This window comes from Sturnus vulgaris, chromosome 29, assembly GCF_052056855.1.
Source record: "Sturnus vulgaris isolate bStuVul1 chromosome 29, bStuVul1.hap1, whole genome shotgun sequence".
Classification (NCBI taxonomy): Eukaryota; Metazoa; Chordata; class Aves; order Passeriformes; family Sturnidae; genus Sturnus; species Sturnus vulgaris.
The window spans coordinates 5,042,908-5,062,020 of NC_142271.1; the positions used below are offsets into that span (position 1 = coordinate 5,042,908).

The 19,113-nt window shown below is 47.8% G+C and overlaps 1 protein-coding gene across 1 annotated transcript; it reads right to left on the minus strand.

Annotated features, from left to right (window-relative positions):
* Positions 1-6,835: 6,835 nt before the first annotated feature.
* PM20D1 (peptidase M20 domain containing 1) lies at positions 6,836-18,523 on the minus strand. The gene is made up of 13 exons (XM_014872660.2): positions 18,278-18,523; positions 16,448-16,534; positions 15,655-15,887; positions 14,531-14,617; positions 13,673-13,806; positions 13,135-13,254; positions 12,288-12,363; positions 12,007-12,068; positions 11,686-11,764; positions 10,586-10,657; positions 9,886-10,054; positions 9,121-9,220; positions 6,836-8,427 (listed from the first exon to the last, which is right to left on the minus strand). Exons 1-13 carry the CDS (start codon positions 18,471-18,473, stop codon positions 8,298-8,300), a joined length of 1,545 nt encoding a protein of 514 aa, XP_014728146.1. The 5' UTR covers positions 18,474-18,523; the 3' UTR covers positions 6,836-8,297.
* Between the last annotated feature and the right edge of the window lie 590 nt (positions 18,524-19,113).

Consider the following 19,113-nt stretch of genomic DNA (forward strand, 5'->3'; position numbering starts at 1 on the left):
CATTGGTCCGACGCGCGTGGCGTCACGTCTGGCTCCGCCCCCCGCGCGGAGCGCGCCCCCGCAGCGGGAAGGCCACGCCCCTTCGGCGGCGCGGGGGGCGGGGCCTGAGGTCGCGGGCGGCTGAGCCCGCACCGGGCAGGAGCGGTCGGTGTGTCCGTCTGTCCGTCAGTGTGTCTGTCCGTCCATCAGTGTGGCTCTGCATCCATCCAACCGTCCATGCATCCATCCCTCATCCATCCCTCATCCATCCCTCATCCATCATCCATCCATTCATCATCCATCATCCATCATCCATCCATCATCCATCATCCATCATCCATCATCCATCCATTCATCATCCCTCATCCATCATCCATCCATTCATCATCCCTCATCCATCATCCATCCATTCATCATCCATCATCCATCATCCATCATCCATCATCCATCATCCATCATCTATCCATCATCCATCCATCCATCCATCATCCATCATCCATCATCCATCCATCATCCATCCATCCATCCATCCATCCATCCATCATCCATCCATCCATCCATCCATCCATCATCCATCCATCATCCATCATCCATCATCCATCCATCATCCATCCATCATCCATCCATCCATCCATCCATCATCCATCATCCATCATCCATCATCCATCCATCCATCCATCATCCATCCATCATCCATCCATCCATCCATCCATCCATCATCCATCCATCCATCATCCATCATCCATCATCCATCATCCATCATCCATCATCCATCCATCCATCCATCATCCATCATCCATCATCCATCATCCATCATCCATCCATCCATCCATCATCCATCATCCATCATCCATCCATCCATCATCCATCCATCATCCATCATCCATCATCCATCCATCATCCATCATCCATCATCCATCATCCATCCATCATCCATCCATCATCCATCCATCATCCATCCATCATCCATCCATCCATCCATCCATCATCCATCATCCATCATCCATCATCCATCATCCATCCATCATCCATCCATCCATCCATCCATCCATCCATCATCCATCATCCATCATCCATCATCCATCATCCATCCATCATCCATCCATCATCCATCCATCCATCCATCCATCCATCATCCATCATCCATCATCCATCATCCATCATCCATCATCCATCATTCATCCATCATCCATCATCCATCCATCATCCATCATCCATCATCCATCATCCATCCATCATCCATCATCCATCCATCATCCATCATCCATCATCCATCATCCATCATCCATCATCCATCCATCATCCATCATCCATCCATCATCCATCCATCATCCATCATCCATCATCCATCATCCATCATCCATCCATCCCTCATCCATCATCCATCCATCATCCATCCATCATCCATCATCCATCCATCATCCATCCATCCATCATCCATCCATCATCCATCCCCCCTTGGTTTTACCTGCTCTCACCTGGGCTGTCTGGTGATCCCTCGCTGGGGAAGCCTCGTTGTGCCCCCCTGGGCCCAGGGAGTTCACAGGTAGCCAGGGGGGTTCACCCCTCTGCACCCCAGGGGTGCTTCCACGGACCCCCCATCCAGGGAAACACGGCTGGATCCAGGGGAAGGAGCACCAAGGTGCTCAGTGGCACCCACTGGATTTCAGGCTTCGGCCAGGCTGATGCAGCTCAGAACAAAAGGTCAGGAATATTGTCACGTCCCCTGCCTCTGTTTCTGTCCCACAACAAATAAATAAAGAGCATTAAAATCCCTGCTACAGAGGTCAGGTCCTCGTTGCTGTGTAGAAATCTGTGTTCCTGAATGAACCAGCTCCTCCGATTCATGCTTTCCTTTTATTTCCCTTTTTTTTTTTTTTTTTTTTAATTTTTTTTTTTGTTTGTCATGAGTGGAAATTTTGAGCAGTTGTTTTTCCTTCCTGCCTTTCCTTTCCTCCCAGGAAACCTCAGCAGCGAGTTATTGCTCAGGGTGATGATGTGACCCCAGCTCCAGGCCTTGGAGACACGTTCTGGGCCAATAAGGGTGGCTGGGACAGGGGACGTGTGTGGGGGGAAGGGGAGGGCACTGGGAGCCACATTCCCACATGGATGCAGGGACCTGGAGCTGCTGACTTCACTCCCTAAGGAAACAGAAGCAGAAACAGGGCAGGGATGCATTGTGACCCCAAGCTGTGGCTCTGCTGTTTCAGTTCTGTCTGCTCCCATCAAGAACTGGGCACAGCGAGGTGTTTTCCTGGAATATTTGGTGCTTTTGGGAGAAGAGGATGCCTGGAACCTGTGGAGCAGAACAGGACAGATGATTGGAGAAAGCAGCATTGATAAGGGACTTTTTATATGGGCTGAGAGTGACAGGACAAGGGGCAATGGCTTTAAACTGCCAGAGGGCAGGGATGGATGGGATTTTGGGAAGGAATTCCTCCCTGGGAAGGTGGGCAGGCCCTGGCACAGGTGCCCAGAGCAGCTGTGGCTGCCCCTGGATCCCTGGCAGTGCCCAAGGCCAGGCTGGATGGGGTTTGGAGCAGCCTGGGACAGTGGAAGGTGTCCCTGCCCATGGCAGAACAAATGAGTTTAAAGTCCCTTCCAACCCGAACCATCCTGGGATTCTGGGATTTCAAGGGATGAGGAACCTTTGGGGTCATTTCAGGACCTTCACCAGCAAAGAAACCTCATGGAAAACTTGAGACATCCAGAGACACAACCCAGCTCCAGCCACAGCCCAAATTCCACGTTCCAGCTGGGACTGGAGTTCCAAACCCTCCCTCCAGCCCAGCCTCCATTCTCCTTTGTCCAAACAAACCTGGCTGCAAGGCTCTGCTTCCACCTTCATCTTTCCTTCCTGACTCGGAAAATCCATCCCTCCCCCGAGATGGAGCCTCCATTCTTCCCTCACCTCCCCAAAAACCACGTGCACCTAAATGTGACCTCACTGCTCCCCAGCTGCAGCCTCAGGAAGTGGAAGTGAGGGGACAAAAGCTGCCTGAGACAAGCAAACAGAAATAGATAAAACCCCCACCAGCGAGGCTGAGATCAAAAAAGCAGAGGATGAAAGGGCAGGAAATTGGGTTTCCAATTGCAGGGAGCAGGTAGCAAAGGCAACAAAAATGTTTGGAAAGGAAGGAGTTGAGCACCGAGCTGTGCTGGATCATGGAATGTCTCGTGGAATGTCGTGCCCGTGTGTTTTACAGCAGCCATGTGATTGTGGCAGGACTGAACTGCCCAGCTCTGGGCCAGCACTCAGGAATGGCCTCAGGGCCCCTTTCACAGCAGAGTCCAGCACGATTAAAAAGGTTTGGCCAAAGTCACTCCAAAAATCCTGATCTAAAGTGTGAGTGCCCTGAGAGCTGCCTTTGCTCCCTGTCCTGGCTCCACCACTGCCTGTCACAGCTCTGAATGGAGCCCCAGCTGCTCTGAGCAGGGATCCTGAAGGACCTGGTGGGCTCTAAATTCCTTACAGGCAGGAATGTCAGCAGGAAAACAAACCTGAGCAGGTTATGGAGCAGGACTCACCCCTTCAGATGTCACTGCAGGGCACAAGCAGCCCACGAGGGCAGGCAGCAGCTGGGGGAGAAATGCACATCCAGGAAGTTCTGCTTTGCCAGCCTGGAAGCAAACAAACCCATCTCCATCCTTTTTTCCAAGGTCCCAGCTGCGTTCCTGTGTCCCCCACGTGCTGTGACAAACACAGGGCAGCCCCTGGCAGGTCCCCCCTGTGCTCGTGGCCATGTGAGAGCACCTGGGGTTGGTTTTCCTGTGCTCCACAAGGTCAGCAGATCCGGTGGGACAGCAGGGACAGGGACACCTGTCATGGAGCCACTGGGGATGTGCCTCACATGTCAGCTTTGTTCCAGTTACAGGCTGTGAGGGAATTCATTTCTAGTCAGAATTAGGCTGAAGAAAATATTGATACCACAAGGCTGGCCAGACCAGAGACTGATGATAAAAAAATGCACAATAATCTCTTAAATCCCCCCATTTCCCATTTCTCCATGGAGACCCTCTCACTTCCCAAAATCCCAAAGAAGAATTTGGATTAACATGTGTACATGCAACAAGGCAATCCTGCAGAACCAACATTTAAAAATCCAAGTGGAAGGATATCAGATGCAGAATATCTGACCCAGGGGATCACCTCTGCAGTGCAAGGCCAGGCACAGTGTTCAAGTGATCTGAGTATTTACAGGGCTGCAATAACCCACACCACCGTGCTGGGTTAAAAATATGAATTAAAAGAGGCATGAAAAGCACCCTGGGAAAAGCTGCACGATTTGAAAGTCTCTTTGTAAGACCCCCAGGTCTGCCCTGTGACCAACCCCACAGCAATCCCCGAGTACCAAAGAGAATTTTCCCTTTGTCCCCTGCCCCCCTGCTCTAACCACGCTGCCATGTGCTCATTTTCCTTCCTGCTGAGAAGTGACTGCAGCTTCCTCTGGGCCCCCCACCACAGCTCTGAGCTCAGCTCTGCAATCAGCAGAGGGATCTGCAGGGAGCAGGACCCTCCCTTCCCCGGCAGCCCAGCCCTTTATCTCTGCCTCCCGCTGCTGTGGGAGCGGAAAGCTGAGCCAAGCCCCTGCTCCAGTGTCTCACAGCCCTCCCTGAGCTGCTCAGCCAGGAAAATCCTGCCCTGGGCAGCACTTCTGCACCACCCTGGGATGGTGGCACAGAGCTGCAGGCAACCTCACTGCAGCACATCTCTAAATGGTTGAGTCAAGAGCCTGAATTTGGGATCGAAGGCACAAAAATTCTCTAAAAGTTCCAGAGCTCCAGCAAGGACTGCAGAGATTGGCAAGAATTTGTTCAGGGTTCAAGCAGCAGCGTGGAGAGCACTGAGAAGCAAAGAGTTCAGGGTCACAGGCTGGGCTGCAGGTGAGGAATTCTCCTCTCCAACAGCAAAAGGCACCACAGGCTGTGGCTGGGCAGGTTCTCAGTGGATTTCTCACTCCACAGCACTGACACAGGGAAATTTTCACAGCACCTGCTGGAGAAAATGGATTTCAGCAGCTCCACGGAATATCAAACGAAACAGCAAAAGAGGAGCCAAGAATCCAAGTGTCAAATGCAAAGCTGGAGGAAATGACTCTGTAAACACCTTGTTCCTCCAGTTCTGAGCCTGAACTCCCCACAGCCACTTGGGGCTGAAAATAAACCGAGTTCTGTCAAAGAGAGCCCAGCAACAGAGCTTTCTTTAGAAAATGCAGGTGTGGGATGTGACCTTTTCTGCAGGCTGTAACAGGCCCAGCTCAGCTGGCTCACAGCAGCACAACTGCACACCCCTCACTCTGAGTCAGTGCTGCCACAAGAACATCAGTGCTGTAGATTTGGGGAAAACAAGGAGAAAAGGAAGCTGCTGTGGATGTAACACACAGTGGAATTGGGCTAACACAGTGCTCAGATCATATGTGTCAGTGTGACTGAGTTACCTGAATTCAGAGCAGAAAATCAGGCTCTTCCTTCCTTCTCTGAGTCAGAGGTAATTGCTCTCCCTGCTCCAGGCACAGTGACTCACTACAACACGGAGAGAATAGCTCCTGGAGTCATTAATCTGTTTGCAGCATGTGCTTGGCACTCTCCAGTAACTGCTCACACCATGCAAGGCTGGAGGTGATCTTAACAGAAAAAGCATCATTCATGTTATTCTTATTATTTATGTGATTTTCGCATCCACTTAGGAAAAGTGACATTTCCAGAAACATCTGCTGGGACAGTGAAATGGGGTGGGAAGAGAGCAGCTCTGTCAGGAGGTGACACCAAACACCGAGTGACCCCTGGAACTGTCCCACAAGCACGGCCCGGCAGCAAATGTGATAAAATAAAGAGGTTTGAGAACACAAAGGCAAAGCTGCCCCGTGGAAAAAGCAGAGATAACGCTCAGAAGTGCCTGGGAAATGGGTGAAGATGGGGATGTGCTGTTTCCCCAGGGGATCCTGCAGGACTGGGGCTGTTTAAAGCACTTTAAAGCCTCTGCTGAGCACGTCCCCAGTGCAGAGGAACTGCAAGATGCCAGCCCTGGCTGATGAGCAGCACTTAACGAGCTCTGCAAGGAGCTGCCCCAGCCAAATCTCATGGCACACGTTCACCCAGGAGCTGCCAAACCCAGCCCTGCCCTCCCAGCACCCTTCACTTTTCCTTCAGCAGCAAAATGAATCTTCTTCCTTTAATGAAACAATCCTCACCAGAACAGAGGTGAGGGCTTTTGGCTGGGGGAAGATTACAGAGTATAAAGGATGCTTTCTGTCTTTGGGACACATTTGCTCCCTCCTTCCACACCACAACAGCGTGAGGATTTTCACAACCTGTGCTCTCTCATGAGATTTTTCCCATTTTCTCCCTGTTTTTCCATTTTTCCAGCCCCTCTGACTGGCAACACAACCATCAGCTGTTAAACAATATTGACCCCACACAGCCACAGCCAAAGCAAAGGCTTTAAACTCAGTTTTACAGAGATTTGCCAGAGAAAAAACAACAACAACAACCCCTTGTGTGCACCTCGCAGTGCCAGGGCTGTGCTCCATTCAGTGCTGTGCCCTGACACATCACTTTTGCTGTGCCTGCACACAGGAGCTCACAGGAGCAGTGACACCTCCACAAAAGAGCCACAGGCACGTGGCTGAACAAATCACAAAGTGCAGCAAAGCAGAAAAGATGCAAACTATTTACTGGCCAACAATGCCTGGCCAGGGGGAGCTGATTTTGTGTAGAAAAGGGAGCAAAGATGAAAGCTGGCTGGAAAATAGGTGGGTTTGTTTTGATGGAAATTTTATGGATTGCTCAGGTGTGGAAATGACTTCACTGCAATTACAGAGCTACATAAAAAGATTAAAGAATCATCAGAAAAGAATTCACATTCCTCATTTTATTAGATGAAACTGTCAGTTTTGTTTCAATTATTCAGTGGGTGATACAGTTGGAGCCCTCTGGTCACAGTGATAAGATCAGATTACAAATAAATAAGAGAGGTGAACGGAAAGAATTGGAATCACAGTTCCATCAGTGTTTTTCAGGATACATTTCAGAGTATTTCCTGTACATTCCAGCACATTTCACAGTATGAATTTAGAGCAGAACATCCACCCAGTGTTCCAGTGCATAATTGAAGTTCTGAAAAACATCTGTGCAGCAGGAGGAGCTGCACTGGTCCCTGCAGCACAGACACTGCCACTGTCACACAGCAGCTTTCAGGCTTTTCTTTGGCTAACATCACTTTGTTAACTATTTATTGATAGAATTAATTTAATTAACTGATTTAATAAATTTTTTGTCTAATTAATACTGGTAATCACAACTGTCAAGGCCAAAAGAATGCTGAACCCTTCAGTGCTGGCACAGGTAGGCAAGAAGTGCAAGATGAAGCAGAGTCAACATCCATGGCCTGCCTACCCCAGCATTCCCAAAAAACTGAGCAGGAAAGTGGAAATGGGCTGCACTGGCAGTGAGGGAACAAACCTCTGATCCCTCTGAACTGGAAGAAACTGAAGGGCTGCACATTTTTCACAATCAAGTTCTCAGAAGAGCAAAGGAGAAGCATAAAGTGACTCAGGGAGAAATGAGAAGAGCAGACAACTGGGATTTAATTCCTTATTTAAAGCTGCAATCCCTTATTCTGACACCCAATTGCACAACACACCCTGAGCCACACCATGAGTCAGGGAGGGAAAAAAATAATCATTAAAATGATGGCAAGGAAAAGTTTCCAGCACCTCCTCAGTTACAACAACACAGAAGTTCTGGAGTAGCTGAAAATTGAGTCAGAAATGAGTGCAGCCATGGGAGTGAACACTGACACTGGCTCAGAGTACCATGGATGCTGGTGAGAGAGATCCCAGGAGAGAATCCCCTGGGAAAATCCCCATGGAAATGCCCTGGGGAGCAGCCCATGCCCAGCAGCAGTGCAAGAACCTGTCAGTGTGGCTGTGCCAGTGACAGGAACCCTCCCTGTGAGCAGCTGGCAGACACCTCACCTGAGCAAGATCCATTCACCATAAAAAATCAGTTTGTCAGGAACACAAAGCATAATTCAGAGGTGCTGATTATAGCTTAGATTTTTAGTGATTACCAATTTCAGAGGCTTAAAGTGCTGAGAAAAAAATCGTGTCAGATTAATGGCTGCACATCAGACCACAGAGAGCAGAAATCAGAGTTATTTGTTGGGTTTTGCCAGGTTCCTCTCACACAGCCAGCACCTCTCCTATCTGTATGTAAACCACAATATAAAAATAAACTCAAATTCAATACAAAAGACACAAGTGCATCTTCAGCCCCCTCTGTCCCAGAGTCCAGGGCAGCTGCTCTGCCCAGAAGTCTCAGAGCTCGTGGGAGCTGGCATGGGGCTCTGGAAGGGTCTCAATGTCACAGTTCTTGATCAGCTGAAACAGAAACTCCACCTGTTTCTCGTAATTCTCAATGGAGATTCTCTCATTCAACCCATGGATCCTGAAAGAAAAAGGACATTTTTCAATCCTGGGGGAATTTCTGACCCAACTGTACACATCCAGCACCCTGCTTGGCTGTTGATTTCATAAAGCAGTGAACAACAGAAAAACAAAGTAATATAATCCAAAAACTGCACTGTAACCAACCCAAGTGTACTGATTCAAAGGCTCAGAGCCCAACAGCTAAATCTGGAAAAAAACCCTAAAAATCTAATCTGGAAAAAAATCCTAATGGCCCATTTCTTGGCCATTTCTGTCACTGTCCTGTACAGCCAGAACATTCAACTCCTGCATCATCTGCACCTCAATAAAATCAGAAATCTAAATAAGCAAACAACCCCTTGCAGGATGATGTTGTTATCACGTAACTTCAGGAAATTTCAAATCAATTCAGAGTGGCAAGTGTCCAAATATGTGGATAAATGTGCAGGGCAAGGCCAAGTACCAGAACAACACCTCTGCCACTGCAGCAGCACACAAAGGATCCACTCAGCACCACTGAATCAAACACCTCAATGGGTCCTGCCTGCACTGGAAGGAGCAGAGCCAAGGCTGACACTGTGCCAGGGTCATTTCCATCCCCAGCACCCAAATCTGCAGGAAATGGGTGACCTGGCATTGTGTGAGGCCAAGGAGCACAAGGCTGGGTGTCCTTCTCCTCTTTCCCTGGCTGCCCCTGTGCAGAGCTCAGTACCTGGGGAGGTCATCCTGCCTCAGGAGCAGAGGGTTGAACCTGTAAATGGCCTTGGTGACGTTGGTGAAGTGCCTGCTGTCCGTGTTTCCAATGCACGTGCCTGGAAAACAAACCTCAGGTTTGTTCTGCAGCAGAGGAAAAAAATGAACTTTAAAAAGTGACCCACCTTTCCCCAGGAGAGAGGAAAAGCAAATGGTAACAGTCCTGCAGTGCCTGCACCAAAAGCATCGCTGGAAACATTGAGGGTTCATCCTGAGAACATTTTCTCCTTCAGGAGCAGGAGCTGAGCACAGAACTCAACCTAAGAACAGCCTGGACACTCAGCCTCCCCTAAAAATTTAAGCTTCAAACTTCAATCCACAAACTACAGAGCTAGGAAGGAGCTGCAAGAAAGGGAAGGGGCTGGGATCACAAGGAACAATACAGAAAAGCAGGAATGCTTTTCCAGCTATGAAAACAACAAAAGAACTAAAGCAAGAAGACCTCCTCCTCTCCCTCACAATTCCTTTCTTCCCTGAAGAGATTCCTTTGTATATGCAGAGCCCCCAATTCAAGGCTCATTGTTTCTGTCAGCTTCCTGTTTGCTTTTTACTTCCACTACTAAAAAACAACATGAAAACTTTTAAAGCATAAAGAGAGAACGGAATGAGAAGAGGAAAAACAGCTGTTTCCAGTAGTTAACAGCTGGGGTGGAGGAGTACACAGCAAATGGAAACAAGGGAAAAGCAGAAGAGGAAACAATAATCATCATGTGCCTGCTGTCACCTGGGACTACACTGTCAACATCTGGGAAAATGTCCAGGATGGTTCTTTGAAAAATATGGATTGCAAATGTCTGCTCATCCCAAGGGCTGATGGGCAGGGGGTCAAAGGCCTCCACCACATCAATCTTCACTCTGTCATCAGCAATGGTGCTCCTGACTGCCTCCAGCACCTGTGGGTCAAACACAGAGACAAAAGGAGCACAAGAAATGAGAAAGCAGCCCTTAGGGACATCAGCAGATGTTCAGCTTTCCAGAAAACATCTGTCTGTGAACTGTCACAGACTGAGTGTGCCCGTCCCTCTGCTGAGTGCATGGCTGATACTTCAGCTGAATTCTTAAATCACACACAGATCATTGTCTCAAGGTACTCCTGAACTGCTTCAGCCCTGAGGGGCAGCTGCTCAGCCTGCTCCTCTTGGAAATTCTGGCATCCAAATAATCCAGAAAAAGCTTCCAGAGAGAGAAACTTCCAATAAAGGTTTGGGGAGGGAAGATGTTTTGTACTGACAACGTTCCCCAGCTGCCCTGGGCTGGACAGGCTGTCAGACCTCCTGAGGTGTGCAGGATTCCCAAATCTCCCAGGTGACAAACCCCAAGGCTCCCATCCCATAGCACAGATGAGCCACTCTTGAGCACTCTGTGCTCTTTGGGCTCTCATCTTTGGCACAGGAGCTGAGATCTCATCAGGACAGCTCATCTACCTCAGCAGCTGTCTCAGCTGAGTGGATCCTCAGGTTCACCGTGGCTCTGGCAGAGGAAGGGATGACATTCACCTGGAAAAAAGGAAGGGCCAAAGTGGAGAATGACGTGAAAACCAGATTAAAATGCCAGCTGCAAACTCAGAACTGCTCAAACAACTGCAGGCCTCAGATGCTCCACTGGTTCCACCAAGTGTGATGTCTCTTTCTGTGTTAAAGCAATGTAAATCTTATCTCAAATGCAGAAAATACACAAAGAAATATTCATCAAATCAACAAAAATGAAGTTAGCTGTTACTTATATAGAAGTTTTTATTTCGAGCTAAGCCCTCTCCCTTCAGAAAATTTATACTGAGAAATTCTCAAATTCTGGATTTTTAAAGTGCTATTTTTGCCTCATTGTCACATTACACGGTTCATATTTGGGTAAGTCACTTAACAGGCGATTTTATTGAACACGTAACTCCTCTTATCTACAGACTGAATATTTACAACTTTGTTAAACAAAACCATGTGCAATCTCTAGAAAAAAAAAACCCCAAGGAACCAGGGTGTCACTTCCCCCCTGGCCACTCCGTGTCACTGTTCAGCCACTGCAGCTTTTCCTGTCCAGTGATGCTTTCTCAGTCACAGATTTTTTTGGGGGGACACACCAAACCCAAACTCTGTTTGTTTTCCAGGGCTCCAGTGTTTTTGGACAGCTCCACTTCCTTATCAGGGTAGGATCTGGCTGTTATCTCTCAGTCCAAGGTGCACAGTGAAGCCACTTCAGGCAAACGCCAGACCTGTGCTACAAATGTCTGGGCCAGAGAAGTGTTTGTGACTGTGACAGTTTCAAATATTACCTTTGGTACTTTGCAGGATTATGCAGGAACCACATTTTCCTGTCTATCCTAAAATATGAACAATTTTAACAGTGGTGGACAGAGATCAGGAAGTGGTTTTCAACTGGAGCCAAATCCAAGCCACACCTGAGGTAAGAATGAGACTGTGGCACCACAAAGGGCCCACCCTGATCTTGTAACTGGACATAAAGAGGTGGAAATTAAACGTCCTAATTGTCTCATTGTAATTACATGGTAGAAAAACCCAAATTAAAGTACCTTGATTCCTGCATTAAACAGGGTGACTGCAGTGGTCGTTCGGATCAAGGCATTGGTGGAAGGTTTCAAGGCAAGGACTCTACAAAATAGAAACAAACCAACAACGTTTTTCAAATAAGTTGGATATTGGTAAAGAAAAAGGACCATAATTCCACAGGCAATAAGCTGAATGATGGTTTGTTTAATTAACCAAGTGATTATTAACAGGAAACAACTGAATTATCTAAACTATAAAATAACTGATTTCCTGGAAGATTAGAAATGGCTTCATCTTTTAAGGGTGAAAAGCTGGGGATGTTTATCAAGGATCTCTTTTCTTACCTGCTGACAATAGGTGAGAACAGCCACAAATTACTCATGATGATGTTGAGAGGAAATTTGAACTAAGGGGAAGAAACAAAACCAGGAATGAGAAAATTTTCATTTGTCAAGAGCACGGTGGAGTCACTTCAATATGGACGAAACAATTCCAGCAGAAACAATAATCTGGGAGAAAAATTAGGGGTTTTTTTAATCCTTTCTACATAACTGTGCTTTGAATTCTTCACTGGATTATGACTCTTATGGAAATTTGGGAGTGAAATGCTGCTTTTTCTCCTCACCTCTGCTGCGAGGTGTTCCATAGTCATGAGCTCTGGTCCGTGGCCAAACAGGTTACGCAAGGGATTCTGCTCCAGCCTAAAAAAAAAATCAACATTGAAAAGGTAAAAAAAACCAAAACAAAACAACAACTTTCGGGCTGTTATTGCTCCAGAAGGATGTCAGGAATTTGATTTGTATCCCTGTTCTTGGAGATGCAATCACACTCTGCTCTCCTGGTAAGTAAATGTGCAAGCACAGCTCCACGGATTTCGGGGCATTCCAGTCACGTGCAAAGATTTCTTTGAGAAACAACTGAAAAAAATCCCAAAGCCTGGCTCCTGTAAATAGATGGAAATCCAGAAAAATAGCACACAGATCCCACCATGTCTGGACACACTCCGTTTTTCTAAAATATTTATTTCTTAGCCAATTTGATACCTACACAGAGATGTAAAGAGATGATTTCTGCAGTCACATCCTGACTCTATTCCAGGTTCATTGGCTTGGAGAATTCCCAGATGAGGTAGCAGGGATGTACAGGAAGAAATTCCAGAGAAATCCTGCCACCCAAACAAAGGAATCTCTGTTGCTACAGAGTAAATTAGGGCAGACAGCACTTGTCTTGCTTTTAAAGAATTGGCTGACACTTGGAACAGCTCAAGTGCAAAGACTCTGCAGACACCTGGCAATTTGTTCCTTGGCTGGGAGTTCCATTTCTGCCCTTCAAAGTGAGCTAAAAACTGCAATTTCAAATATAGAACAGCAGTTTGAAAATGACCTTAAACACAAATATTTTACAAGTCAGATCTCAGTGATTTAGGAGTTTTTTTGACTGTTTTTGGCATTGGGTGACAAGGAAGCTCTCACCTGGACATGGCTGCTGCCAGAATGCCAATACTGGTCTCCTTAGGAGGGAAGGATGAATGTCCTGGCTCTTTTTCCACAGTGAAGTTCAGTGTCATTGAACCTTTTTCTGTGACAGCAATCCTGGACAATGATAAATTAATCAATTAATTAACAAATAGATGACTAATGCAATTCCAAACACACACGCACCGACTGTAGATAAAAATAACTACTCTGCATAGTTTTAGTGTGATAAAAACCACTCAAACAGCAACAACAAATCATTAACACAGTGTTTAGATCTCTGCAGGACTGGGCTGCTCCTCCAGTGAGCAGAGCTCTAGAGCACAGGATTCAAAAGCTCAGTTGTGTCTCTGTCAGCACTGCTGTGATGGGGAGCAGGCAGAGGCTGAAGGTCCCTGCCTTGCACTTTGTGCCACTGCTGCAGCTCCGGCAGCACCAACACTGCCACACGTCTTAAGAACATTCTCCAGTGTCATCAACAATGTCATTTATCACTAATTAATGATTGAAAATGAATCGGGGGGGTCACTCTTACATAGCCACTGGTTTCTTCACGCCTGCAATGATCCCATCCAGCACGGCACTGCCCTCATCCAGCAGGAAGGAAAGTTTCACTCCTCGGGCTTCCAGCAGAGCTGCAATTTTCCTTGCTCCCTTCAGACCAGACACCTGTGGAACCCAGGCAGAGGAACTGACCAGATCCAGCCAGAACATTGGGAGGAAAAGTGGGAAACACCTTGCTGTTGGCTACAGCACAAAGAATGCACAAAATCCCCTAGGGAACAGCTCCAGAGCAACCATCAAAGATTCTTCCAGGAAAATTAATTGGAGATTGTTAATGGCCTGATAGCAGATGAATTTATACCCATGATGAGGAGTGCTCTCATTGATGAGTCACTGACTGCTGCTTTCATTTTGGTATCTCAGAGCTATAAACTCCAGAGATTAGCAATTGCAGACCTGTTTATTTCAGCTATTAATAATTCTTTGTCTTTCTGTTTTGACAGTGCATAACCAAACCCACCTCCCCTGTCTGTACCACTGGAACATTTTTTTGCCAGTTCTTCCTGAACATTTGGTACAACCATGTGAATCTCAACCCAGCTTTTCCTGTCTCCAAAATGGAATTCCTGCTGCACTTTCCTTGCAGAAAAGAATCTGAAGTGGCACTCTGTGGTTTTCTTTACACTTTGCTCATCACACAAAACCCTTGGTGAATGTCACTCCAAGCCAAACAACCCATAACTGTGACCTGGGGCCTGACACAGTATCTCCCCACAGAACCAAGAAAAACAGGAAAGACCTTCCAGCTAAACAGTGTTTTAAAAGTAAGCCTTGTTACCTACAAGGACAATGCAAACAGGTTGTGTTCCAAGGAAAGGAAAGAAAATACCTCCTCATCGTGGCCAATGCCGACGTAGAACGAGCGGCGGGGTCGGTAATTCCTCCTCAGCAGAAATTCCAGAGCTTGCAGGATGCCCTGAAAAGGAAAAAAACAGAACGTGCTGAACCATCCCTGTGTGGTGATAAAGAGAATAAATGTAACACTGCAGTGATGGGAGCACGTATTTTTTTGCCATATTCACTGAAATTGCTGTTTTGGTTTTTTTTTTTTTGGCCATTTGTGGAGTTACTTGTGCAGTGCACAGCAGAATGAAGCACCAACCTAAACTTTTAAGTTTCAAGGCTTTGAAATTGATGATTAAACATCCTGAAACTTTCAAGGACTGTGGCCTGTGTGACACTAAACATCTGTTTGAATTGAAATACAGGGCTGCCATGGAACTCATCATCAAAGCCACAAAGGGACATCTTCATCATTAATTTTTCCATCAATCTTTTCCCAATGAGAAATCTTTCCCAGATCAATCTTTTCTGAATCCATTCCTCCCAAATGTGTTCAGTACAACAGCTCTTTGTTCTGCCACAGGTTGGATAAAAGATGCAGGGTTGTTTGTCCATCCTATTAAATAAACAGTGTTTAATTTGAAACTCAAGCCTTTTCAAAGGGCTGATTTTGGCTTGGAGTGCCTCTGTGACACCTGGGGAAAAGGAAAATGTCTATGCCTGGTTTCAAACACAGCATTTGACAGAGAATGATGGAATGGTTCGGGTTGGAAGGGACCTTAAAGCTCATGCAGTGCCACAGGCAGGGAAACTTCCACTACCCCAGGCTGCTCCAGGCTGGCCTGGCACAGTCCCAGGGATGGGGCAGCCATGGATTCTCTGACCACCTGTGCCATAAAACTTTAAACTGGCATTTAACCAAATACACCTGCATCTGTGAATGGGATTCTCCTGATTCTTCACGTGTTTTAACCCTCTTTTCTTCAGTAACAGTGATCACTCCATCTTTAGGAAAAGTTGGGAGAAAACTGCAGGAATTTATCCAAACTAGGAATTCCTCATACCAGCAAGAGGAGTGAGAAACCATAGAGTGAATTCCAGGATGGAATTGCTCCCCTGTGCCTTTCCCAGGCTCTCTCCCTGTGGAAGGACATTACCCAGCACACGTACAATGGCAGAGTTTTTGTTGTCCAGAGTTCCTCTTCCATAGATGAAACCTTGGTGCTCTGCAGCTGAGAAAGGAGGGAAATCCCAGCCCTGGGGAGGAGCAGGCACCACATCCATGTGTGCCAGCAGCATGTAGGGCAGCAGGCCAGGGGCAGAGCCCTGCACTGTGAACAGGTGGCTGTATTCCCCAACGATCTCATGGTGGATGAAATTTGATGAAAATACAGCTGGGAAGACTGTTAAGGAAAAAAAAAAAATTAAAATTAAAGACACGTGGAAAAGAAAAAATTAACAATAATGGGCAATGTTATCATTATTCCAGAGAGTTGTTGCCTAGGTAGCACTGGGGGGAGCTGTAAATAAGACTGGCCACAGCAGAGGATAGAAGTTCTCACATTTTTACCAATCTCCCTCACTTGGCATTTAAAACTCTCCTAAATAAAAGCAGAATTCTTGTTCAGCAGTGCTGCAGCTCTTTTGCAGGGAGCAATGATGGAACTGCCAAAAAATGAGGTTGAAGCAGCAGCAGTCATCCTCTTTTTATTTTTCATGGTATTTAACCATGGCAAGGACCAAAAACCATCATTACAAAAAGTCTTTTGAACTTTTTGGGGCCACTGAAACCCCCAAACCATTGCTGCAGAGGGGACATAGATGTGACATTTCTGACAGGCCTTTCTTCAGGAAAAATATAAAAATCTGTTCCCTTATATACAGGAATGATACATGTTCTCTTCAATTTGTTTATGAAAATGAAATAGAGCAGCAGAGATTGCCAAGACTGAGAGTTCAGTACCTTTCTGAATGTAACTCCCAAATTCTGCCATGGCAGTTGTATTCAAATCCTCTGGAGACCTGGACACAGTTGGGATTTTAATGGCCCCTTCAAAGAAACACAGAACAGAAATCCCTTAGCACAGAAATCAAACAAAGCTCGGACTGCACTTCAAAAGGGAGAGTACCTTCATGTTCCTGAGTGGGTTTTTTTTTTTTTCCCAGGCTTTAAACATTATTTCACAGCACAGCACGAGCTGCCACCATCAAAAAAAAAGACTGATGTGCTTCAGCTGGGCTGTGCACATTCAGCATTTCCCAAGAGCTCAGCCAAGGCATCTCTCCAGATAATTTGACTCCACTTTTCATGCTGAAGTGTTGAATGACATCCTTCGAAATGCTACTGTCCAGGAGCAGCTGCAATTTGCTCGGGTGATGTGGTTCCCCAGAGCCATAGGCTCCTCTGGCAGCTGAACTGGCAGCCCGAGGTTTTTTCTCAAGAGTAAAGCAGGTTCTGATGGTTATTACACTTCCATATTGCTTTTTTAACCTATATAAACAAGCAGGGCTTTTGTTGGCCCTTTTGGTCTGCCCTGTCATTTAAACAGGCTCTCCAACATCCAGTCCCTGTCCTGCAGAACATGGGAATAACTCAGTCCTGGCTGCCTTTCCAAACAGCAGCTGCCAGGAGAGGTTATGGATTCTTTTGAGGTTGTGTGATTCATGACTTAACACAAAAATCTATTGTGAGCCTTCATTTTCCCATTAAAAAGAAGAATGCAAACATGATTTGCTAGGCAATAAATCCTACAAACCAGCAAGGTATGAGGTTTACACACAGGGTTTTATCACTTGGTGCCAGATTGTGGTTTCCTGCACAGTGCCAACCCTCCTGAGAGCTAAACCCCTGAAATCTTCCACGTCAGACAGCACAAACAGCCCAGGACTGGTCACAGCAGTGGTGAACAACAACAAGAAAGGGAGAAAATCCCGACAGTGACTTATCCAGTGGACAAAGGCATGTCTGGAAACGCCGTCATGGGTGTCTGGCAAAATTCTGTGTGTACAAGGAGGAAACGGTGGAGAAAATCAACACAGGGCAGGAGTTGGCTCAGGAGAAGAACAGGATCGCTGAGGCTGGAAAATCCCTGTGGGATCATCGAGCCCGAGCTGTGCCCGATCCCCACCCTGAGCACTCAGTGCCACCTCCAGGTGCCACCTCCAGGGACGGGCACTCCAAACCTCCCTGGGCAGCCCCTGCCAACCCTTTCCATGAGGAAATTCCAGCCTGAGCCTCCCCTGGCCCAGCCTGAGGCCGTTCCCTCTCCTCCTGTCCCTGTTCCCTGGGATGAGATCCCAAATCCCCCCCGGCTGGCCCCTCCTGTCAGGGAGTTGTGCAGAGCCACAAATTCCCCCTGAGCCTCCTTTTCTCCAGGCTGAGCCCCTTCCCCTCAGGATTCTCCAAACCCTTCCCTGGACACCCTCAGGACTCCCCAAACCCTTCCCATCTCCCCTCAGGATTCTAAAAATCCTACCCTGGACACCCCCAGGATTCTCCAAACCCTTCCCCAGCTCCCTCAGCATTCTCTAAACCCTTCCCTGGACTCGCTCCAGCCCTTCCTGAACTGCAGCGCCCAGAATTGGACACGGCACTCGAGGCGTGGCCTGGGCATTGCCCAGCACAGATTTCCAATCACTTCCTCAGTCCTGCTGGGAGCCGACACCCGGCTCCTCACAGAGAAAACACCTGAGGAGCGGCCGCCTCCACACGCGTCCCCCCGTGCCCTGGATCGCCCCTCAGGAGGGGCCAGTCCCGGGGCGAGGGGGGCTCGCAGCGCTCGGGCCCCCTCACCTCGCAGCGCCTCCTTGAGCTCCCGCCGCTCCTCGGCGCTGAGGGCGGCGGTGCCGGCGCTCCGTGCCCAGAGCCGCGGGACCCCGGCCGGGGCTCGCAGGACGAAGGCGCGGAGCAGGACGGCGGCCAACAGCACCAGCACTACCGAGCCCAGCGCCAGCACCGCCGCCAGCAGCGCCCGCCGCCCGCCCGCCATCACTGAGCGCCGCACGCCGCTGCTGACGGGCGTGGAACCGCAGCCAATCACCACCCGCCCCGCCGGGACGGTGACCAATGGGATTGGAGCAGGGGAGGGTTGGGCCCGCTCCTCTCGCGGGTGCTGCTGGGAGCTGTAGTTTGCAGCGGACATGGCGGCGGTCGGGGGAAGCTCGGACTTAGGGCATGGTTCGCGTTGGAAATGTTATAAATTATCACAGAAATGATCTTAAATCCCATCCCATTCCACCCCTGCCACGGCTGGGACACCTTCCACTGTCCCAGAGTGCTCCAAGTCCTTTCCAGCCTGGCCTTTTGGACAATTCCAGGGGTGGGGCAGCCGCACCTTCTCTTGGCAGCCTGTGATAATTGCTAAAAGATTCGTGTTAATCACAAAAGCATTGGGGTTTGTGTATAAACTAGAATACTAAGCTTTGAAGTGAAGCATGGACACTAGAGAATGGAAATTATATGATAAATTAATTCTGTTTAAAATCACCTTGTTTTATGTTATGTTTTCCAAATAAGTTGCATCTACTGCCAGCTTGCAAAATCAGACTTCCCGATAGCCCTTCCTGCCTTTGTCTGATCAATGCTGTCTGTCTCAAGGACCAGACTCCCAGAATTTCGCTGCTGGTTAT

Excerpts from the sequence above, each read along its gene's own strand:
- PM20D1 (XM_014872660.2), bottom strand. The coding sequence starts at position 18,473 with ATGGCGGGCGGGCGGCGGGCGCTGCTGGCGGCGGTGCTGGCGCTGGGC. Across the intron at positions 15,888-16,447 it reads TGGGAGTTACATTCAGAAAG|TCTTCCCAGCTGTATTTTCA; the intron begins GTACTGAACTCT and ends TTTCCTTAACAG. Across the intron at positions 13,807-14,530 it reads GCATTGGCCACGATGAGGAG|GTGTCTGGTCTGAAGGGAGC; the intron begins GTATTTTCTTTC and ends TGGGTTCCACAG.